This window comes from Hemibagrus wyckioides, linkage group LG05 (assembly GCF_019097595.1).
Source record: "Hemibagrus wyckioides isolate EC202008001 linkage group LG05, SWU_Hwy_1.0, whole genome shotgun sequence".
In the NCBI taxonomy this organism is placed as follows: Eukaryota; Metazoa; Chordata; class Actinopteri; order Siluriformes; family Bagridae; genus Hemibagrus; species Hemibagrus wyckioides.
Genome location: NC_080714.1, coordinates 9,263,731 through 9,289,194, shown reverse-complemented (window position 1 = coordinate 9,289,194; position 25,464 = coordinate 9,263,731). Strand labels below are relative to the sequence as shown.

The 25,464-nt window shown below is 40.6% G+C and overlaps 1 protein-coding gene across 4 annotated transcripts in view; it reads left to right on the top strand.

Annotated features, from left to right (window-relative positions):
* Positions 1–25,214, top strand: part of zgc:171572 (protein bicaudal D homolog 2) — a 41,680-nt gene extending 16,466 nt beyond the window's left edge. The window contains exons 3-10 of one of the 4 annotated variants that reach the window (XM_058389223.1): positions 9,025–9,177; positions 9,295–9,450; positions 10,082–10,381; positions 11,978–12,235; positions 12,432–13,181; positions 14,078–14,229; positions 20,017–20,254; positions 23,156–25,214. In XM_058389223.1, coding sequence (XP_058245206.1) covers positions 9,025–9,177; positions 9,295–9,450; positions 10,082–10,381; positions 11,978–12,235; positions 12,432–13,181; positions 14,078–14,229; positions 20,017–20,254; positions 23,156–23,158 — 2,010 coding nt within the window. In that variant the 3' untranslated portion in view covers positions 23,159–25,214. Of the gene's footprint in view, positions 1–183; positions 311–9,024; positions 9,178–9,294; positions 9,451–10,081; positions 10,382–11,977; positions 12,236–12,431; positions 13,182–14,077; positions 14,230–20,016 lie in introns of those variants that run through there. The other 3 variants (XM_058389222.1, XM_058389221.1, XM_058389224.1) reach the window with 3 other exon arrangements.
* The last annotated feature ends 250 nt before the right edge of the window (positions 25,215–25,464 follow it).

Genomic DNA, 25,464 nt, shown 5'->3' with positions numbered 1-25,464 from the left:
TGCAATATGATCAAACTGCAATGTGCAAATGACTCTTCCAAATGACTCAATAATTTATTGTCTTGTGTAGGAGTTTAGATGAGTCATATTATTCATAGACTTTGCCATAGTCATAGCAGGGTTTCTTCCCACATCACACCAACAGTTACAATGTTCACTTTCTGCTGTATCTTTTCCTTTTAGAATTATACACTCATTGCCCGCTATATAAGGAACGCCTGCGCCTTCATGCAGTTATCTAATCAGCCAATCATGTGACAGCATTACAAGGCACAAAATCATGGAGATACAGGTCAAAAGCATTGATTTTTCACCCCAGCATAATTCTTCTCAAACTGCTGCACTGTGATGGGCTATTGGAACAGACGTGCAGTAATTAGCAGCTAAGTGCACTTATACAGGTGTTATTACCAGCTGTTGATGGTGAAAGAGATTGTAATCCACATAACCTCCCAATGAATATCGATTTACTGGATGTTATTCGAGCGCCGTCATTCTGGAATCCCGAGCACCCACTGGTTTGTCCTGCCTCCGCTTGGCCTCTCTCAGTATCTGATCTGGCAACCAGTGACATACTCTCATGCCAGGCGTGATGCCAGCTTCGCCCTTTGCTCCTTGACCCCGACACCAACGGAATCCACTTACACGCCTCAGTCCATATACACTCTTATGCAAGCACAAATTAATACCTCACTAATTACTTCCCAGTGCTCTGAAAATCTTCAGCTTGCTCTAATAGATCACATGACATGTTCTTGTGTCTTTAAGGGACAAAGCTTATCCTTTGAGTGGCTCTAGAACACAGTGTGGGGCTTTCAGACACAACAGTACAAAGGATTGTGCAAATCCATTTTGTGACATAAAATAAAAAGAGACTTGGCGCCGACATCCCTGATATTAAATTGTCAATCCTCTTTGGGTTTTTTTGCAAATCTTTAACGGATTAAGGATCCTCTGTGAAAATTTGAAAGGAAATCCCTTTTCCAGGCTTTCTATTTTTTTTTCTTTTTGCCGAGTACTATAAATCACATTTCAAGCATCATGTTGTTTGCTAAAGCTGAGGCTCTTGCATCTCGTCATTTTAAAAAAATCTTCCCCATACAAGGCCCCAGATCTCTCCTTCCTCAGAGTCGGTGGCTTTGGAGAAGTATGTGTTTTGCTTACTCTGTGTCGATTCAGATTCAGCAGCATTAAGGGTTTAACCAGCAGAAGCGATGAAACTGATCAACATCTCTGTCAACCTTGGTTTCATTTAAACACACCTAGATCCAGTCTCACACACACACACACAGGGATCCCCTTCATCCCTTTACATTCCCTGTAACATCTCAGGTGACAGAACACATTTGTAGCTCAGTCTTGCTGCAGATGCAGGAAGTGTTTATTGTGACGGACGCTTTACTCCTTTACAGGCGCTGAGTCAAATTTAGAAGCATCAACGTTTGAAGAGGTAGTGCAGAGCGGACATTCCTCTTCATGTTTCCACATGCGCGACCGATTGAAGTCTAACATGGATCGGCTTGCAGGAAGGACGAGGCAAGGAGCTAGATCAAAAGATACTGAAAATAATATGGTTTAGTCTGGATACAGAACAGATCTCCGTGATTAGAGGGTTAGATATGTTAGCTATCAATGCTTCGGTCGTGAGACACCCATTTGAGGATTCCTATGATCAAATGTTGAACACCATTTACATTTTCCATCACTATCAACTGATATGTAGGTAATACTATAGTTAAGCTTTTCTGACTCATTGTAATGTCTTGTTTTACGTCTCTTATCATCTCATTATGCTTAAGAAGATAGCATGGAGTCATTTTCAAAAGCAGATTGCAGATCATTTGCACGGTGGATTTCTTTTTTTATTTTTGAGTGGATAAAGTTTCCTATTAGAACCAGTCAGATACGTGTGACAGAACAGCACACATCCTGACACATTTTATACCGACTAACTCTGCAACATGTCCTTTTTTTACTAAAGAATGACACATGATATACTATTACCTTTACTCATAGTTGTTGAATGTTGCAAGTTAGTTCCTGTTTTCACTTATCTTGTGGCAGCTATAAAGACATTCCTTCATCTCTCTCTCTCTCTCTCTCTCTCTCTCTCTCTCTGAACCCCTTCCTGTATCAGAAAACTTGACATACCTATTAGCTGTGACTGTTAGAAAGCTCTGATAATGGAAAATACTATACCTTCTATAAATACTAAGTACATAAGACAAGTCACCAAATCTGCATGTATAAAGATCTGATATTCCTATAAGATTTTAAGCACCTAACATTGCTGTAGCTTTCCCTCTCAAAATCATAGAAAATCAGCTTTCACTGAATCATAGAAAAAGCATTTCATAAGCTAGCTACATAAATTAGTCCTTAGAGACAAACATGTGAATTGTAGCTAATGGACAGTGTACTATTAGAATTAATGATTTTAGTTCATCAGGTATTTTATTATTCTTATGTTTGGTCTCGCACCCGATACCTAAGAGTTGCCAACCAAACGCTCGCACGCTCACAGCTTGACTCGGTGCCAGGACGGCGTTAAAAAAGAGGGCTAATTGGTTGGCTGATGGGAGGCGAAAGAGTGTGTGTGTGTGTGCATGTAGAGTGGGTGTGTGTCTGTAGGGCGGGTGTAGATCTTCTGCTGGGTTTGTTTATCGCAGCTACATGTCCTAGCACAGTAAGTGCGTGCGTGTGTGTGTGTGTGTGTGTGAGGGCTTTCTCTGCCATAGAACAGAGAAGAAAAAACAGACAAAGAAAAACGATGAAGCTTGATGATTTTTTTATTTAGTTTCTTAGAATTTTGTTTCTTCAAATTTCTAAAATGATTTATAAGAAGTGATGGTTAATGAACTAATCACTATTAATATCATGTTATTTTTAATAGTAATAATATTAATACACTTTTATTAAGGAAGATACAATGGAATCTGTGTGTGTGTGTGTGTGTGTGTGTAGGAGGACGAAGACCTTAAAATAACTGTTATTTCTACAGATCCTATGTGTATAGAATACAGGCCCATTTAAATGCAGACACAAGACTGAATCTAGCCAAGCTTTGGTTAAATGTATATAAATACACCCGAGCTCTGTCACTAAGGGCTGATTTACCTTTCTTTTGTTTACAACGGTTAGCCTGATTCAAAGACTTTGACGCTGCGGCAATGATTAAAGGCTGCACTGAACGACAGCGTGACGCTCTGAGCCGAATCAGTGCACCAGCTGTAACTCGGAACCTAATGAGCTGCTAATGTGCACATGTACAATGGTTCCTTCTAGATTTAGACAAAACGCAATAGCATTTGCATCCAAATATTTATTGGAGTTTGCAGCATAGCACATTCACACTCCCAGTTAACATAAACAATCTGTTAGGCAATGCATGATATATATATATAGCAGCATAGCAAATCCCAGCTTTATATTAATGCTCTCCATCTAATACATTGTTTCTATGGTAACAGCTCATTCACGTAGCAGATAACGTGTAATGGTATATGTGGTGAATTTTTTTGTAAGATGTACAGGAAAATACTTCAGGTGTCAGCATATTACGTTAGGTCAGTAAGTTTTCCACCACAGGGCAGTCATCACACCAGAGGAATATTATCATCCAGCTGATGCACTTTGGAGCTCTTTTATGGTACTTGCTTGATGTCATTTGAAACAATCGTTTGACGTCAACTACACCATCATTACACAGCCCACAATACACACACACACACACACACATCCCGTATGACTTACTTATGTACTCTACTGTCTAGTGCTTGAATTTTAGAAGGCTAGTATCATCTCAAATGAATGTTAATGTTTTTAATAACCAGAAGGTAAGTCGTTTTCCAGCAAATGGCGTCACGCATAAAATGCATAGCACAACGCTGCTAGCTTTATCAGAATACAGTGTTGAAAAGCAAATCGCACAATGAAAGCTCATTTAAAAGACATTTGTAAGATGACTTGTGCACCAGAGTGTCGTTGGCCATCTTTTTGTCATTCAGCATTAGCGCTTGGTAGCCCTGTCCTTCTTCATTTACATGGAAGACACACAGATAAAAGCTATAATTTCTTTAGAATTATGTACATTCCTCGAGATTTTTTTTTTTATCTGCTCAGCTTGCATGTGGGTCATCTAAGTACACACCAACCATAGAGACACAAACACACACACACACAGAGCTTAGCTGTCTTAACTGAATCTCATTCAGCTGCAGGGCAGGAGGCAGCTCTCGTCATGACCTTCAGATCGTATTACAGCATCATGGGCCATCAGGAGTTTATAACAGCAAATCTCTCCGTCCATCACACCCCAATCCGAGCAAATTACTTCCACTCTGCCTTTCAGCAGCCTTCGTTATTATTTCTGGTTTATATGGAAACAAAATAGTGTGCACCAAATTAGTCTGTCCAAGTTCAGCATTCCGTCCCGACTACAAACAGAGGCCTGCTAATAGATATTTTTTCAGTGCGTCATTATTCTGCCGCAGAAAAGGCTGCTGTGCCTGCATGCGTGTACATGCGCTCTCCGCCGATTGCACGGATCCGCTAGAGAGAATTCGTGACCCCGAGGCAGTGTTATTAACGTTGTTTTTTAAAATCAACCCCTAGCTGGAACACACAGATGAGGAAGAGATGGAGGGATGGCAAGAAAGAGACAGAGAGGGAGGAGAGCTAGAAAGCAGGTCAAAGGAAAAATGTGTTAAATGGATGGACAGGAGGCGAGCGGTGGGGGATGGTGCGAGTCACAGAGCCAGAGGGAAGGAGAGAAGGAGAGAGAGAAAGAGAAAGCACTAGGGAGAGATGGGGGAAGGGTTTTATGGCTCTTCTGTCATATGTGTAATCTCTGTCTCATGCTGCCTGGAAGTCCCAGTGATTTCCCGCTGTGGAAACGCAGCACAGAATATATTAGAACGATTTGTATGATCTATTATGTGAAACTACACTGATATTACAATTGTTATAGCTACAGGAAAGCTTTAAAATCTTGGCCATAGAACGTGATTATGAAACAGATTAAAATGGTGGCATTTTCAAAATGTCCAGTGTGAAGCTAATGCTTTCTCTCACAGCATGCCTCCTGAATGTCATGATATAAATGAGCACAGCTGTCCTGGATGCTCGTACTAACAGAAAGTCCCATTTTGGGGAATTAAAATACCAGGGAAACATTTGTCCTTTCATATAAACTGAATACCAAAGTATTGCTGTCTTCATTCACATCTCCATTTGCTTTTAAATATACATTCGCTGTTTCAATTGACCAAAAAATCTTTCTGTTCTACTGATTTACTCTCTTTTCTAGACATGCAATCATTTTAGCTCCATGGTGCTGTTATTGCACCTACTACACAAAAAATGGGAACAGCCCCAATCTCAATAATAGAAATGTGTTGGGGAGGAATCCCAGTGACAGGGTTGCCAAATTGGGGTAGTTTAAAAATGTTCCACGGCCACCATCGTAAAGTGAAGTGGAATTAAAGTCAGAGAGTGTGTCTATGATATATTAAGCCATTTCTGTTGGAAAATATATTGCGAAGATTGGCTGAAGGGAAAGGGGGATTATAGAGTGGATAATGTATGTACATCAGAAATGCATGTGCACCACGAGACCATGTTTCTCAAGGATCAGAAAGACCCAGAAAAATGTGTTTCCCTTTTCCAATACTCAGATTTCTTTTTGTGTGTGTGTGTGTGTGTGTGGTTTTTGAGACAGTGGAAGACTGGGCTGAAACCTGAAAAGCCTTGTTAATGGGGACAGGAATCACACTCGCTTTATCATCCAGCTTTTGAACATAGGTTTGTCTGAAACTAATGAAAAACAAGCTGCTAGAGTGGATTCTGATTGACTCTCAAGTTGTGAAATTTCAATTGCTTATTATGGGGTTACTCAAAAAAATTCACTGGAGAGTACCCTAAAGCATAAGACAAGTGTGATAGACTCTTGACTTAATTTCATTTAACTTCATGTCATTATTAATCCCCTGTCTCACTAAAATTCATAGACATGAGCTGCAGCTGCTGGTGAGTACAAATGCATACGCCATTCTAAACCACAGTCTCAGTTATCATGCCTATCAAAAATGTACACACAGATCTCCAACACTGCATGTTTAAAAATGGTAACATATTCAACAAAACAGCCCCAGCAAGGGGTCTTGTGATCCCCCCCCCCCCCCCAATGCGTTATGCTAATACAGAACCCCCAAGACGCAGAGGTCTAAATTACAACCAGCACAGTTCTGTATATGCCTGTCTCTAGAGAGGTCACAGTCACTAACCTGTGCAAATATCATTCATCTTTTCCTGACATGTCTATTCGACTCTAATTTCATCCTTACTAAGGCCATGTCCCTCTCTTTTTGCCAGAAAATGTCAGCTCTCAGTCATTATTAAGTAATTTCTCCTCCATTTTGCACAAATGTAGCCAGCCATATCCACAATTCCTCTGAGTCCTTACTCTTGAATAGGACCCAGGTTGTGAGGTCCTGGCCCTGCTTTGCATCCTGACTGGTCAGGGTTCATTTTAATTGGTGTTCAATATGTATTAAGGTACACCATGCTAACCCAACAGCTGGGCCTTATTTGATCTTGAACAAAAGGAGCTCAGCAAGGCGCTGTAGAGCAGTCCGTTATCATTGTGTTATGTGAAGATAATGTGCAGCATTACTGCCTTTATGTTCAAACGGCCAAACGATTGAGGATACCTAACTATCAGGCTCATATGTGCTTTCTGAGCATCCTATTCCAGATTTAATCCCTGCTTTGCTGCTTAATATCCTCCAGTCCTCTGGGAAGGCTTTCCATAACATTTCCACAGGATCGTGACTGTGGGGATTTGACCATTTACCCACAAGTCCATTAGTGACGTCAGGCGAGAAGATGCAGTCAGTGTTCTAATCCATCCCAAAGGTGTTTCAGAAAAGGGCCATGTGCAGGCCACTTCAGCTCTTCCATATTACCCTTGGCAAATCATGTATTCATGATCTTTGCTTTAGGGGCATTGTCATGAGGAACAGGTTTGGTTCCAGTGAAGGGAAATTGTTATTCTACAGTTTATATAAATACATCCTACACAAATGTGTGCTTCCAACATTGTGGCAGTTGGGTGTAATGGTCAGGTATCCACAAACCGTTTTTTAGACATGTAGTGTATTCCTGCATAACTGTCGTTTATTAATGAATTTACTTCAACCCCAAAGGTGCCAACTTCCATGGTTTATCTGTAACATTTCATAATTTTCTCCTCTTACTACATCTACATCTTCATCTAGGTGAACATTGCCTGTGAATTCACAATCCTTGACCTTGTGAACCTGTAGAAAATTACAAGACTCCAAAATCACACACACACACACACACCTATCACTCAACTTATTGTGAATTTCTGTATTTCTTTTTTTTTTCTTGCCCCGGCGAGTTTAATGAGCTAGCAATGCAGTCTGGTATTAATTCATTTGCAGTCCTGAGACTGATATATTTTATGCCATTATGCCCTTTCAGAGGCAACAACATTGGAAAGAATTTGTGTACTCTCCAAACAATTTGAGATTGTGGCAAATACAATGCTGATGTAACTGTGCTATTGATTATGTGCTCATGAGGCTAAGCTATTGAAACTGTCTTCCTAAAATAAACTCAGATCTTTTACATAGGTGTTTCCTGTTGTGGTTTCCAGTTTTCTATGATCCAGTATATATGCTTAGATAAATCACCTGCAATAGACAGTTTAAGCATATTAGCATATTCTTTGCACTGACTTTTGCATTCTAAGCTTCATAATAATAATATGAAAGGATGTGTTTGGTGACTACTCACCGAACAGCAGTCTCCAGATCCCACCAGCTCTAATTCCCTCCCTGTCAAACCTTGAAGCCTCCTATTGGTGCATTTACACAATGTCATGACAACTGTTTATTAGCAGGATTACACCAGCTGAGTAGAAATGGGTTGGGCAACCTAGAAGTTGAATTGATGTGTACCTTGGTGTCATCTGTGAATGATGCAAAAACATGCACTAATGCATACGTATGCAGCAGTGTTCCTATCTGAGCTTCCTCTGGGTTTGGATATATTCCCTCTGTGATAAGGAGGGGTCGTAGAGAAAAGACAGATGGAGAGTGGGATAAGGGAAAAGAGGTAACATGACAAATGAAGGCTTAAATGTTAAGAGGGTTTACGAATGAAGGAGGTGCACTGGAGGCATACAAAATGGCGGTCTGGAATATGAATTTATATCATAGTGGAAAGGATGCATGTGACGCAAAGTAATACAACAGGGATCCTCAGCTAAACTGAAAATGTATTGTAGCATAGCCATTCAGTCTATAACAGTCTTGTAGTTGGGGGATTTTACTTTTCCAAACAGCTTCCGTAGCTGTAATTTTCACAGATACGGAATAATTTTCACATACTTGCATATAGTTCTCATTTCATTTAACTGTTCTGGTCTGATCAGTGAAGCACCGACTTGACCAGTGTTTTTCATCTGTGTTTGTCATGCTAGTTAAACGTGGTAGCGTGACGAACCAGTTCAAAACAGAACATTGCTACTTGGAATAGTTGAGTCTTTTTTTATAGCCATGGACTAATCATTAATGGTAACCATTAATAGAAACCATTGTCACCATTCAGTCAATACCTCCATAATGCACTACACAGGCAAGTCCAGAGGGCTCTCATCAGAGGTTTCTATTCTTTTTACCTCCATCCATTTGATACCTGTGTGTTTATACCTGTCTTTTTTTAAACGTTATCATGTTTATACTGCATTTGATACCTGTGTGTTATCCGTCATTCTGGATCGACTGATTTTATCTGCATTTACTGATTTTCGAGTAATCACCATCTGTTTCCCACTATCATACACACATACATTGCTCACACACTGACCATCTGTGTCCGCTTGGCCATCCAAAGTGCCATCGTGAAATGTGTGGTTTCCATGACAACTGAAAATCGCCCTCTTTCTCTCTCGGCCACACGTCAACAGTCAAACCGTCTTTTGTTTTTGTCCTACAGAACGGTCAGGTGGTGGAGCTGCAGAGGTCCCGACTCCGTGACGACGTCAAGGAGTACAAGTTCCGCGAGGCTCGTCTGCTGCAGGACAACAGCGAGTTGGAGGAGGAAAACATTGTGCTGCAGAAGCAAGTGTCTGTGCTCAAACAGAGCCAGGTGAACTTTTTGCTAATAAATATGGAATCGGCCATCACCGTAGATCAGTGACTGGATTCATCTGGTCATTATTTACAATGAGTCATAATAAAAGAATATCAAAAATGTCTCTCATAGGTGGAGTTTGAGGGCCTGAAGCACGAGAATCGCCGCCTGGAGGAGGACACGCAGTTCCTGAACAGCCAATTGGAGGATGCCGTCCGTCTGAAGGAGATAGCCGAGAGACAGCTAGCAGAAGCCCTGGAAACCATCAAGACTGAGAGGGAGCAGAAGGCAAGAACTGCAACAAACAAAAATAAAAAAGCAAAAAGCTGCAATACAGTATTATATAGTTAAATTGCCATCTGCAACACACTCATGCCATGGCTGCAGTCATTTCTTAACTCATACTTGATTACGCTTTCTCATGACATAGTCTCAAGATGGTTGCTGTTAAAGTTAATGACCTGGTTTGGCATTCCACTTGCTGCTATTTCAAGTTTTCACTTTTCGAAGTGCCTCAGTGTTGCTTCATTCTGATCAAGCCAGTCACAGAGATTTGGCTCGATGCACCCTACAGTTGTCACTCTGGAATTTGGGAGTGTCACTATTTTGTTTCTGCTTGGATTCACATTTATCCACTTAGTGACAGTGTACATTAAGTGGCTGCTATTGGTGAATGTGACTAATGTCACAGCTTATACCCAGCAACCAGTTGCTCCCTTCAGAATTAATAAAGTTTATTTGGTTCAGATCAGCGTAGTATACTCGTCACTGTTAAAAGTTCATTTATGAAGTTTATAGATTTCCTAATCTATTTCGATGCAGTCATTAATGTTTCAAATATGCTCATGTGAATTGCTTTTGGCTGTACTGCTAACTAAATTGCCTTTTACCATGCATTGCATCTTATTTCTTGATACAGGCGTCTTTGAGGAAGGAACTGTCCCAATACATGAACATCGGGGACTCCATGTACCACAATTCCTTGAGCATCTCTCTGGATGGGCTGAAGTTCAGTGAAGATGTGATGATCGAGCCCAACAACGACGACCCCATACACATCTACGAAAACGGCTTTGACAAGATCCCGAATGCCGAAGATAACCGGATGTCCACGCCCAAAAAGGACCAGCTGTTCCATCCAGCCCCCAGCCTCGTGGACGACTTGCTGAGCGAACTCAACATCTCGGAAATCCAGAAGCTTAAACAACAACTTTTGCAGGTATTACAGAGCACTAGGCTGTGGCCAGATATCATCAGACAAACAGTATGCTATATATTTTAACCTGTGTAGTGTGACGGTGCACCAAACACTGAAAATTTATGGTGCTTCAGTCACTACATGTAGTAATGCATGCCTCTCCCCCTCTTATCTTTCCTTTTACTACAAGTTCCATGATTTTTACACACAGTTTTAGAAGACTGCAAATTTAAATCAAGAATCAATAAAATTAAAACCAGTTATCAGTATTTCATCCAAATGAATCTAGTGCACCTATTAATGTGTCCTGAGTATAAATGCTCTGTTGTGATTGGCTGACAGCTTCCCTGGCCCCACCCATTGTGTGGCACAGTGAGCTCTGCCATCTGTCAGGAAGTCAACCTATAAACTTTGACCTAGAAGGGCCATCTCCATGGTGACTGAGGCGCTTCGTGTGTGTGTGTGTGTGTGTGTGTGTCAGACAGCAGACTAACACACTGCAAGCATTTTAAAGACACATCTTGCTCTCTTCGAGCACGTTAAAATGCTGCCAGACGGTACAGAAGAATAATCAGCACAGTAGTAATCTGATTCTCGTCCTTCATATGCACTCACTGCCATTCCCCCAGAGCTCTCAGTCGCCCACCAGCTAATCAATCTCAAAGATTTGAGACTAGCCGCTCCAACATGACCATCCCTGGGAGAGTATAATAGCTCAGGCAATGAGTAGTGAGCGATATGAGTGCCCATCTTGCCTGATATGTATTTGGGTCACGTCAGGACATGTTAGTGTAGAAACGGACAAGCATATTACATCCGTCATGAAATCTTGAATTGACTCAAAGTGAATTAGCAGTTACTTCAATATCCTTGAAGAACATCATCACATCAACAGTGAAAAATGCTGCGTCATTTGTTTGACGTTTGCTTTGTTTGCAGTATTGCTTTCATATAATAATAATCCATAGATATATTATAAGTATAATTTAATTCAGACACCTAAGGCCTTAGGTGTGGGGTGGGGTGGGCAGGTTGGGGTCTTATTACCTCTTTGAATTATTAAGAAAGTGAGTGAGAATTTTGACACTCAAGTAGAAAACATGATCCTTTCTAAAATAGCTTCATGCTGCATTTTGTTCTGCTTGGTAACTCAAGAATCCCCCCACACTCTATTGTGTGCAGGAGTGTCTCTCTTGGTATGAAAAACAAATATACTAAACCAAACCCTTCTACATGTTACAGAACCTAGTCTTAGAATGACGTGAATATCAGGTGGACAAAGCAATCCAGTATACATGCAACCTTAGCACCTGTATAAGCATGTTTGTGTCAGACCTAGGCCTCAACACGATGATGGATCTCCTGACTTGACATAATTCATATTTTGTTTCCAAATGAAAACCACTAAACAGAGTCATAAGCTGTTTTTGGCTTTGTAAATGCAAGTCATGATGACAGCATAGTCACTCTGTATTTTCGCTGAATGCAGTTTAGTTTTTTCTCAAGGGTTTAATGCAAAGAAATATTGCTGTATATTTTGGTTTTTCTTTTTTTTTTTTTTATCCCATGAAACCAAAAAATGTCACCAACTGACCACATCTTATCTCGATTGTTCAGGTGGAACGGGAGAAGGTGACGTTGGTGTCAACGCTGCAGGACTCACAGAAGCAGCTGGAGCAGGCCAACGGGGCTCTGTCGGAGGAGCACGAGAAGGTGAGCCGCCTCACTGAGAACCTGAACGCTATTCGTAAGCTTCAGGCCAGCAAGGAGCGCCAGTCAGCCCTGGACAACGAGAAGGAACGTGACAGCAACGAGGACAGCGACTACTACGAGGTGGACATCAACGGGCCTGAGATCCTGGAGTGCAAGTACAAGGTGAGATTAGAATCATTACACGTGTCCAGCTCATGCATCAGTGGATGATATTTGTTTTTGTCACATTTTATGTTATGGTTATGGATAAAGAATGGGTTATGCTATTGTAATGAGTCTAATTAGTATGCTTAAATGATGCTGGACAAAATTAGTGGCAAACGGAATTTAATAAAACATTAAATCCTGTAAATCCCAGGTTGCTGTTTCCGAGGCGGGTCACCTGAAAGAGGAACTGAAAACCGTGAAGTCTGAATACACTGCTTGCCGGTCACAGTTTGAGGAGGAGCGTAGCCGACTGGAAAGCCAGGTGGCGTCACTGCGCTCTGAGCTCAGCACCCTGGAGTTAAGCAGCCGGGCAGAGCGTGAGCAACTGGCACGGATGGAGAAGGAGTTACGCCGCGCCAGTGAGGCAGCCGGTGAGAGCCAGGGAAGCCTGAGCGTGGCACAAGACGAGCTGGCCACATTCAGCGAGGAGCTCGCCAACCTTTACCACCATGTTTGCATGTGCAACAATGAGACGCCCAGCCGTGTCATGCTCGACTTCTACCGCGAGGGCAAAGCCAACGCTGGCACCAACGGCAACAATCGGGGCAGCCCTGAAGGCCGTGGTCGTCGCTCACCCATCCTGCTGACACGCGGCCTCTTCCCTACCCCTGAGGCAGAATCTCCGTCCCCTGTCTCTTCCCCAGTGGCTGACCCGCGCAAGGAACCAATGAACATCTACAACTTGGTGGCCATCATCCGTGACCAGATCAGACACCTGCAGCTGGCCGTGGACCGCAGCACAGAGCTGTCCCGTCAGCGTCTGGCCTCTGCCGAGCTTGGTCCCACCGCTGATCGCGACCACGAGGCCAGTGTGGAAGAGATTCTTAAGCTCAAGTCTCTTCTCAGCACCAAGAGAGAGCAGATCGCCACCTTGAGAACGGTCCTCAAAGCCAACAAGCAGGTTAATATTTGGTCTAGTGATTTAATACCACCACATTTTGTTAGTTTTTAGAATGACATGGCAGTCTGCATGTTTACTTATTTGCTAAGTTCTCTCTAAGCTCTTTGACTATAAATAATACTTTTAAGGGGACCCTCCATATCCAACCATTCAAGATTGTTAGTCCTGAACTTTAACAAGACACAGCTTATTAAAAGTTGTCAGCAGAGTTTGGAAATTTTCCAATCAATATAGGTGGACAATCAAACAGGCTAATATTTAAATATAACCGTTTTATTCATATGAACTAAATATAAAGACTTTTAGCATTGTTAGTTGACATTTTAATCAAATGTAATTTGGACCCCACACCGAGAACCATGGGCCATTTTAGGATGAAGCACTTGTGTACTAAAAAGTGTCCTAAAAACTAGGTACACCTGTTCGTCTGGTCAGCGGACTCCGTATGGGTCACAGAGTCTCCTCTGACAGCTGACCCTTCTGTTCTCTGTACTGTATAAAGATAAAAGCATTAGTGGGTGAGCACAAGCTGCAGGGCAGGGTGGCGCATGTGTCTGACTCTTTTTAGCTGCTGTATGACCTGGTGGTCCACCACACACAACCTCAGTCATAATATCTAGCTAAGCTCTACTGTACTTTTTTATGAGCGTAATCATTTATAAATATATTAAAGCCATAATTTTGCTCTTTAAAAAAGTGTTATATTATTATAGCTTCATATTTTTTGGTAGGAGAGAGGGTGGGATCTTTTTCTTTTCCTTATTTTGAATCAAATTGTTAGCTTTCTTTGGAGCTATATTATGAATGTTTTACTATCTTCTCACACATCCTTTAGCTGATTTATTGCCTCGTATATAGTTTGCCTTAATCGTGTTCCCACCATCCTCTTTTCTCAGACTGCTGAGGTAGCACTCGCCAACCTGAAGAGCAAATACGAGAATGAGAAGGCCATGGTGACTGAGACAATGATGAAGCTACGCAACGAGCTCAAGGCCCTGAAGGAGGATGCCGCCACCTTCTCCTCCCTTAGAGCCATGTTTGCCACCCGGTAAGCACCAACTTTCCATTAAAATGCATTTAGTCAAAGTTTAGCACATTTGATATATGGACTATTCTGTATCCTTTCCACCTAACTGAACAACATTTCTAGGAGAATCATTTCTTATAGTAATCTGAAGCGTGTAGTCAGTCAAAACACAAAATACAATTTTACTGAAAGCCAGAAATTCTAGCAGCTTCTAAAATTCTTTTGCACAAGACAGACAGGACAAAAACTGCAATAGATCAATGTGGTGTGGCTCAAGAGGCCAAGTGTAAACCCACAGTCACGATTATCAGCAAGAAGGTCATAGGGTAAAAGAATACAATGTGTTCACATGTAAAAATGAGGGACCGGCCTTTTGGAGACTCAAGATTAGATAGTGGATTGAACATTAGAGCCCTGATTAGGCCATTTATTATGCCCCAATAACTTTTTTCTACAGACCACTTATGGGACATGCATAGGGTTTTGTGTGTGTGTGTGTGTGTGTTTGTGGTTTTTACATAACCGTGTAAACATAGGATTTAGCTACACCCTTCCAAATAGCCCGTGGACTATGTGTTCTGTGTTGATCTTGTGTCCTCCACTTTGGAGATGGTCTTACTGGCCTCCTTGTAACTCTCCTGAGCATCTCTTTTAGTAATTCTATATCTGTACTTGATCACTGCTTCCAGCTGCCTTGTAACTTTATATCCATGTCCCTGCAGCAGCCCATTAACTCTGATGATCTAATAGGAATTATCTTGGTGTTCCATGGAAAGAGCAGTGTGCTTGTACAGAATGTTTAATAGTATTAATATAATATAATTAAGTATTAATATAATCTGCTGGAGCCTATCCCTGCACACATTGTGCGAAAGGCAGGGGTACACCCTGGACAGGTCGCCTGTCCATCACAGGGTCACACATATAGACAGACAACCACACACACTCACTCCTATGGGCAATTTAGAATTACCAATCAACCTAATGTACATGTTTTTTGGACTGTGGGAGGAAACCAGAGTACCTGGAGTAAACCCACGCATGCACGGGGCAAGCAAACTCCACACAGAAAGGTCCCTGCCTGTTCGAACCCAGGATTCGAACCCAGGACCTTCTTGCTGTGAGGCAACAGTGCTAACCACTAATTTTTTTTTTTTTAATAATTTTTTTTTTTTTATTAATTAATATATTTGTGGTTAATATCAACCTTTCTCCTACCAAATGATGTTATTCATGAAAAATCCTGACAGGAGGAAGATTACGTTTAAGTTGTAATTCAGTAATGAAAAATATTGGCTTGGATATTGTTCAGGGTGACAGTTTTTTAATAATTATGGTAATAAATATGATTTCTAAGAAAAATGAGAAAAATGTTTTCTCTTTAGACACAGTCATCTATTTTGAGCACTGTTGTTATGCCAACCATCATACAAAGATGGTCTGCAGAATCTTATATCGCTTTGTACTGCAGCACCAGCATAGCTGCAATGGCTAAGCATTTTCATCTTGATAAGTAAAGCATGTGTGTGAGAGAGCGACAGAGAGAGAGAGAGAGAGAATGAAAAGAGAAAGCTATTTTGAGACAAAATTGCTATGCTTTACATTAGAAAGGTGTCCATTTTGTAGTTAGAACTAGCTTTAGACCCTAATTATAGTATGTTTAGAGCATATATATATATATATATATATATATTGTCAAAGCAGGATTTTAGAGAGAATCTCAAAATTAATGTATGTAACACATACACACTTTAGAACATGCTTGCTATATCAGGACCTTGTCTCATATCCTATCACATACATAATATTTACACAATGGGTTTCCCACAGCCCTGTCTAGGCTTTATGTTAGAGCGCTGAGCAGTAAGGCCTCTGATTGGCTGCTTTTTGTGCATTTAATATTTGGGCCAAAGAGCAAGATGGTTTGTTTTAGATTTCCCATTATGCCTGTGTTTCAGTTTAGTGAGGCTTCATTCAGAGATGATGAAATAAATAGACAATGAAGATATTTAAGGTCTAGTATTAAAGAATGTCTATATTCTGGGATAGGGAGGAGAACAAAGGGAGAGATGGAGAAAGAGTGTGTGTATATGTGTGTGTGTGTGTGTGTGTGTGAGCTTTGCATAGCTCTCGTTAATGAAACAACTTTCACAAGAGAAACAAACCCATAGTGTAATGTGCATTTTGCCAGTAAAGCAAATTAGTGTATGCTTGTCATAATTCTTTTTTTTTCTTCTGACTTTCCTGTCTTTTTTTATTCCTCGTTCCATGTCGCCGTTAATTTACCCCCGAAGCATGCCATTTCCCATGTTGCCCGAACAGCTAGGGGCTGTGTGCATTTAAATCTCCTCTAAACATGCAACTTCTTTCTGGCTGGCTTGTATGCAGTGACCATGGCCTCACAATAGGACACCACCCACTCCCTTGGTCCTCCAGAGCTCCACTTTATCGTCTTCTCCCACACAAGGTTGTTTTTGTGCCCCCAACCCCCTTTTCCCGGGAAAAAAAGTCTGCCCACCCCAATCTTTCTTTTGAGAACATTCCCAAGGGAAGACTTTGGCTAATGGAGCCTCACTGATCTCCATTGTCAGTCCGCATGTACGTCTGGGTCAGACTGAGAGCACACACACCCTCACACATACACACATGCGGACCCTGTTTTCACACAAACAAGAGGCCGTGCGTTTGCGTCGTCTACAATGAAGCTGCACTGCAGGGATCAAAGTTCATTCCCGTGGGAAATGATGCAGTCAATAAAGACCCAGGCGGCCAATAGCACATCATCTTCGACAAAAACGGCCAATGGGCAGGCTTAGAGCTAAAATATTCATTGTTATTTTTCTCTTTCAAGCCGCAGGTCTTGAATCTGAATATATACAGATCTACAGATCTATATTGTTTATATTGGAGAATTCATATATATATATATATATATTAAAATTAAAAGAAAAATCAAACGCATAGACATAATGGTTTTAAGTCCACAAGTTAGAAGTACATTTCAGGCATTAATAAGACAATAACAGAGCCTCATATGCATAAAAACACCCACATTTATTGTGGCTTTCATTCGTGTCTGTTGTTAGGTACATGTTAACTGCAGTAGGTCTTTATATAGCGTGTTTAGTGTAGAACTGTTCGAGGTGAATTTGATAATAATAAGGTGTACAATTCTACGTGAAGAAGCTGACCTTGACCATGGTAAAATACATAAGTACATGTTTGTTCATGCACAGCTCAAAGTGAGGGAGTAGCTGCTTATTAAGGTGTGGTATATCATGTGGAAATTGGGACACATCATGTTACCTGAAGCCAGAGATTGGGAAAAGGAAAAAAGCATGAGGATTAAAAAATTAAAAAATGTTTCGGGGCTAGCCGAGTATTTCGTATTTAGTACTTAATATTAGTATTTTTGAATGCAGAGGAAAGAGTTTTTCAAGAATTTTAAAGAAATTCAGAGCATTTTAAAGAAAGAGCCAGCTGCAGGGTGATGTCTGAAAAACAGATATAGGCTGCAAGGAGGTGTCTGTGTGTGTGTGTGTGTGTGTGTGTGTGTGTGTGTGTGTGTGTGTGTGTGTGTGTGTGTGTGTGTGTGTGTATGTGAGGGGGAAGATAGAGCGAGAGAGAGCGCAGGCTGGTGGAAATACAGGAATACAAAAACTGAATTTGTATTCACTCAAGAGCTACTTTGTTCATTTTCACCATCACTGTCACCGCCTCCACTCCATCTTTGCTTCTCTTTGTCTTTCTCTCTCTGTTTGTTTGAATGGAGAGTGTTTCACCCAGCAGTGTTTCTCTTTATACATCCTTGACCTTTTAGATTCTCCAGTAAACCTAGCCACTGCATATATTACCATAGCACGGTTTGGTACTATCATGAATGTGCATCTCAGTAGCCCGTCCATATTGTGCAGTGGGTTTGCATGTGTCTTTTATGTCGGTTTGTGTTTCTTTGTGTTCGTATGTTGACTGAAGAGATGTTACATGCTAAAGGCACTGTTCACAGAACCAGCAGCAGAAATGAATTGTGGGCGTTTTGACGTTTTTTGAGCATCTGAACAATAAGAGGCACTTCATGAGCGCCATCTAGTGGTGTGAGAGTCTAATGGTGTCAGAATGAACAGAATGAAAAGTCCAGCAAAGATAAGTGGTGAAACGTGTGTGTGCATATATATATATATATATATATATATATATATATATATATATATATATATATATATATACACACATATATATATATATATATATATATATATATATATATATATATATATATACACACACATATACACAGTGGGGTCCGAAAGTCTGAAAGCATTAGTGGACAAGCTTCTTTTTCAATTTAGCACGTTTTCCCGAATTTTTAGTTCTTGGTAGGTCCCCACTGACGGTGTCTACTCAAGCTGACCCAGACACCACATGTCTGTGTAAAACCTGATGATCCGTGTTGTATCAAATCCACCAGAGTGTTGTCTGATTTTGTTTCTCAATACTGAAGGAAAATCTGACCTTTTGTACAAAAACAATTTAACATATACCACAAATCTGGTTACATTTCAATAGCAGATAAACATTAGGTATTTTTATTTTGTTTTAGGACCCCACTGTGTGGATAGATAGATAGATAGATAGATAGATAGATAGATAGATAGATAGATAGATAGATAGATAGATAGATAGATAGATAGATAGATAGATAGATGTAGTAACATTTAACTGAAGAACATTACTGTACTATCATTCATATACATTTTGAAGCTGTTTACTAAATTAAGGTGTTTTATACGATATCTGTAGGAGCCATACCTGATTGGATTTGTTTAATCACTTGGTTTCAGCCTTCAAATAATTATTCTTGCAAGCTAGACACTCTGATCATTCACCATCTGACAAAATCCTGAATCTCATTGAATTGTCCCATCTCCAGATGTGCACAGTGCAGTGTACTGTTTTTTAGTCCAATGTAGAAACAAAGAGCTGAACGCTGACACAATATTTCGCTGTGTACTTTTACCATATAGTTCATAATTCTTTACTGTCTGTCATATAGACTTATCACATGTTTTCCCCCAGAGTGACTAAAGAGAGACTCTTTTTGAGCAGTAGCTGGTGTGGCTTGTAAGATTAGCTGTTTGAAGACTGTGACCCCTTTGTAGGTAGAGAGACTGATCCATTCCAAGCCCTTTGCTAGATGATATCCAGTCACACGCATGAAAAATGTCATCTGCATATAGATGCACTGTTTCATGCTCCAGTTTTTTTTTTTTTTTCCTTTACTTTGAGAAGTCAGGTCATATTACCCCAGTTTTTACTCCACTTTAGTTGTTATTCCCCTTCAGTTTTTACTGCCCTTCATTGCTTCCAGTTAAATTTAGGATTTAGGAAGGTTTTATTGTTTGTATTGAAATAGACTAGCCTCCTCTTACATTGCACAAGCTTTGTATACATACTGCTTTCTAGACCTTTAAGGTCCACCACACGGCTACTGCTGACTGTTCCTCAATCTCAGCTGAAACAGAAAGGTGATCATGCAGTTGCTGTCTCTGCACCGAGGCTCTGGAACAGTCCACCGGTAGACATCAGACATGCTTCTTTTGTAGCCACTTTTAAATCTTAGCTTAAAGCGTAGATTTCTTTCATAGCTTTTGAGAAAAGTTGAAATAATTTCGTATGTGTGCAATTTTTGCGTAACTGGTGGATAATACTTTTAATATGTAGCACTTTGGTCAACAGATGTTGTTTTAGATGTGCGCTATAAATAAAATGTACTCACTTATTCCGCCTTCCCTCCCTGACTTTTGCTAGCTGCGACGAATACGTCACTCAGCTGGACGAGATGCAGAGGCAGCTGGCAGCAGCCGAGGACGAGAAGAAGACCCTGAACTCGCTCCTTCGCATGGCCATCCAGCAGAAGCTGGCCCTCACGCAGCGTCTTGAAGACTTGGAGTTCGACCACGAGCAGACGCGCCGGAGTGGAGGCAGCGGCAGGGCCAAGTCCTCGTCCTCCCGGGCCAAGGCCGCTCATAGCCCTGCGCAGTCACATGTAAGTCCACCCCTCACTGCCAACTGCGGGGGTCGAGGCGAGCCCAACGGCCTCCTGGGAACACCAGCTGTGTTCTGCAGCGAAAAGTACAAGATCTACTGCGAATAAAAGCGTCGCGTGGCATGTTTCAAACAGTGCTTCTCGGTGTACAAAGCCCCACTCACATGTGCTCTCTCTCTCGCTCGCTATTTGCTGTACGGTGTGTATCTCTATGCCTTATGTTATGCCTACCGGTGTGATAGTAGCTAGGTGAAAAAAGATGGCTAATATGATAGCTGCCATTCATGTGTTTTGCAGAGGGCAGTTTGCTTCCTTCTGTATTCACGGTGCTGTATATTAAGTGGCAGCTCCATATCTGAGTGTATGTTAGCGCGCACATGGTTCTCCTGACCACTAGTACTGCAATGGCGTCGTGTTGTGGTCGTGATGTATACCTAGCTGCCATCCGCACCTTGGTAGATTTCCTTCCCCTTTTCCCTTTCTCTAACACATCCTCCTTCCTTCTTCCTGTCCTTCTCCCCCCCCCCTCTCTCTCTCCTGCCTCAGAAAAGCATTCTTTATACCCGGCAGCCCGTTGTCTAATCAGGTAACTAATGTTTACATTGTATACACATATAAACAATTTTATATGCAAATCCCCTACTTCAAAACAATAGGGGAGGACCACTGGCGTTGAAGTGGGGAAAAAAAAAACTGAAAGCAAAACAACGGGTACTGAAAATTTGGGAGCGTTTTTCTGCTCTGTCTTGATCAATTAGAGGTAGGCAGGAGTGGGGGCAAGAGTTTTTATTATTTTCAAAATGGCAAGCTTATGGCCAAGACGTATATAGCTAATTGTTTGCATGCAATTTGCTAGATTCTTGGCTGCAAAAAATATACAATATATATACATATATAACATAGTGTCCTAGGTTCTGTCTCCACCTCGAGCACACTTATAAACAGGGCTCTACATGAGGGGATGATTATCACAGAGGAGCGTTTCCTCTCTCTCCATAGATCCATCCCCCAAACATGGAGAGAGTCCTTCATAGCCATAAATAACACTGGAGCATAAAGGAGGAGGGGAAAATCAGCTCACTCCCTCAAATTCAAGTGCACTTCTGCTAGGGGACTCAGGTTCCACATTTCGCCACACAAAAAAGGCAGATCTGATCTTTAAAAAAAAAAACACAAACACACAAAACAAAACACACCTTCGATTGGTGATGATTCAACAAAAAAAAAAGAGCACAACACACAAGGCACACTCGTTACGATGCCGAACGATTAACGAAGAGTGACAACAAACAAAAAAGCATCACCTTGGAAAAGTGCCTGTCTTTTGCTTTCTATTGGCAACTGTCCATTTCTCAGTGTAAAGCCCTGTCCTTTGTGTCTGAAAGCTAATGCTAATCTGCATCATCATTCTGTCTCACCCCCCCAGCGCTTGTGTGTGAATGCATACTTGCATGTGCGCACGAGTGAATCCTCTCGTAACAAAAAAAGAAAACCCTTTCCCTGGCTTCTATCACCGCTCTCCTTGCAGATTGTCAGCAGCTTGCTCTGTCTGCCTCACCACTTTCCCTTTAAACACCGCCAGGTACACTTCCCATAACATTGTCCCATCATGATGCACGCTCCTCTCACACGAGCTTCGGTAACGTCCCGAAGCAGCGCGTGAAGGAAGCCAGCCGTGTTTACAATTCTAGTTTGTGACTCACAAGCTGGATATTTCCACGGCACCACGTCACTACGAGTAGATTCATAAACTAAATAAAGCTTTAAAATAGCAAGCTGATGCTAGGGAAATGAACAAAAAAAAAAAACCGTGTGGGGCTTGTAGTTATTTTACACTTATGCTGGCGATGAAAACGTTTTTTTAGCTTTATTAGCCTAAAAAGCAGGGTTGAGGACGGACGAGGAAAAGTCAAAATTATTAGGTATTGTATATTCGTAAAGAAATACTATTCAGGTAAAAAAAAAAAAACCTTCCCATGCTAGCTTCCTCCTAACCAGAGGAAGTACATTGTGTGTGTGTGTGTGTGTGTGAGAATCTGTGGAAGATGTAAAGACCTCAGTCCTCAACTCTGCTTCTGCCTGTGCTGCATTTAAAGCCCTCGTTAGGCCTTTAGATAACGTACTGTATTAAAGAGACACAAAGCTATCGCTCTCATCCTTCTCTCACACTCACGTGAACACACAGCTTGGATCTGACCACTCTTTTCTGTTCCTCCATGCATCCCGTAAGCGACGAGCGAAAGCTTAAGACGGAGTGTTAGACTTTTTATGATACGTGCAGAGATCAAGTTGTTCAAATCAAAGGGCAAAAATGGTGAATTTTATACTAAAAAATGTTCTTTTTGTTATGTACTCGGAGATCATTTTATTCGAATTACGTTTCGATTCATTAATTACGTCACGCTTGACTCGTAGCGTTCTGATTATTAATGGCGCGTGATTAGTGATACGAGTCTGAGGAACTTCTTCCTTATGTCTCGGACTCACACACAGCATTCAACCTGGCTTTTTACTAACACGCATGACCCACCTCACGCAATGCAACATGTGGGTGGAGTCTTACCAGGAGATGGGCGGGGTTTTAATATTTGTGAGCCAGTGGCTTTCCTGTGCTTGCTGGGGTTTTTTTTTTGGTTTTTTTCCCCCTGAAACTTTTTAAAAAATCCTTTAAATTCTAATTCAAACACCAGCCATGTTGGTTTTCTGGTGACTAACCTGCTAATACTCTCGCTTCTACTTCATTTCAGCCGACCAATCAGACTTTTCCATTGGCTCTCTGCACTGCTTGCAGCCATTTCTTCACACATCACTGGCAGCATGCCACCGAATTTATTCATTTCAACTCCTTTTTAAAATTCAACATTCTAATATCGATTCTTTTCTTTCTTTTTCATTTTGCAGTAAATTTCAGCCCCTAGTTGAGCGGGGAAGTCGCCATTCCATCATGCTGATAAATTCACTCTGCTTTTAGCCCAAAGGAAATCCACTGGAAGACAAAAATATCTGATTTTATTTTATTTTTTTCTACAATCTATTAATTCTCACAGGAAATATTTTGACGAATGAGTACGAGCTATAAACACTAAAAGGCATCATTACCATTTAATTATGTATTTTATTTCAATTTTTTAGTTCAGTAGGAAGCCTGCGCTCACAAATAATTAAACTCCGCCCACAAGAGTTTAGAGTCCGATCGGAAAAAACCGGAAACGAGTCGTTTTAGTCGTTTTGTTTGGTAAACTGTGCACTTTTAATATAGGTATATCGCTTTCTTTATTAATCTAGGGTTAGGTTTGTAGTGCTTTGGTTTGTGAGTCAGTTCAAATATACTATATACTCCACATATATATATTTACATATATATATATCAATAGTAATAGTATTTTCTTCTCCATATATGCACTCTGTATGCAAAGGACAGAGATCCACTCACATATCCAAAACTACTCACACTGCAAACCAGTCCTATTGTATTCTGTGAAATGAATCCATGAGCATTTTTAGCATTTTATATATATTTTTTTTTTATATATTCACTTGATCATTTTGTTTGTGTGGTTTTTTTTTTTTTTTTTTCGTTTTCTTTCATTGTTTATTCTACTGCCATATTCTAAAACAAAATCCCGGGTGGTCAGATGCTGGGCTTTTTTGTCTATTTATTATTCTTAGGAATAGTTCAAAGTGAACATGGAGAAACTTGATGATATTTTTTTGGCTTAACACAGTAAAGCGCGCTTCAAGCAAGAACAAAATCTACAGCGGTTGGGGTTTTTTTTTTGGTCCTGCAGCGGCGCTTTACTCAAGCTTTTCTTACGGATCGCTGATTTCACGAATTCTCTGCAAAGCGGAAAAATTAATTCCAAATTGGAATGGTCTCATTCTCTCTTTATTTATCGTGCCAAGTCTCGGTACACTGTTTTATGTGATACGAGGAGGAAAAAAATAAAAACGGATCAGAAAGAAGAGAATTGCTCGGGTGGGTGTGATTTTTATTTTTATTTTTTATTTTATTTTTTTAATCGCTCCCTTTGCCCACCCTTTGAGTATTTACGTTCGTTTTTTTTTCTTTCTTTTTTTTTCTCAGTTTGTTTTGCTCTTCGTTCTGACCAGTAGTGCCTTTCATTGTTTCAAGAGAGAATTCTAGCCTAGGGTTTTTAGTTCTTTGTAGTTGTTTCCCTCTCCTGAAGGCAAGAGGATTGACCAGAATTTCTTCCTTCAGAGGATGCTTAGAAGCAGCAATAAGTGCAAAAGACACACAATCAGTTTTGCGAGCGTGTGTTTTGTTAGACATTAGGTTCAATGAAATTGCAGGGAATTCTTGAGATCAGCGAGCCCTTTAGCAAATTCAGGGGTTTTAGCAAAAGGTCTTTTTTTAAATAAAATAAAAAAAAATTCAAGTGATGGGAATCAGAATTAGTCCTATTTGCCTCGTAATGAACAAAAGAATTGACAGACGCTGCACGTTAGTGTGGTGTTTGCAGGTGGAGACTGGTGTATCTATAGCTTTGTTTGGTGAAGGTAACGTGGTATTGATAGTATTGTTGACAAATGAGCGAACTCGTGTCCTCTTTTTGTCTAATTTACGTTTGTTTTTGTTTTTGTTTATCCTTTTTTTTTTCCGTTGTTTTAACATATCCTTTAAGCATTGTGATTTCAGGAAACAGAAAACATTTTGCATCAACAAGCTTGAATAGTGCCATGAAAGTCACAATTGGTTTGTTGAGGCATTGAAAATAAACCCAATTAATATGTTTGGGAAGTGAGCAAAACTGAAAACAAAGGTCAATTAAGTGCAATTCACACTGCTGATTTTCGAAAGCAAATGAGCTTTTCTGTTTGCTGGAAGCGATAGTGTTGTGTTATTCAGCTAGCTGATAACTTTATACATTCACATTGTGTTCAGTATTGATCCGCGAGGAGAGTTTGATAACTTTATATAAAAAAAAAAAAAAATGATAATGACTTCATTCATATGTTGGTATTTATTTGAACTGTTTTTACAGTACTGTTATCGATAATGTGCATTATGATCGATCAGTGGTGGAAAATGTCATATGCATGTAATCCTTCAGCTATGGAACTTTTACACAGAACGGAAAACAAACCCGCTTGAAACAGGTTCGAAATGAAAACGAGCGAGGGGGGGGGGACAAAGAATTCGATTGGTTAAAGAAATGTGTTTAGCTATTAAGCGATGTATTACTGCTGAA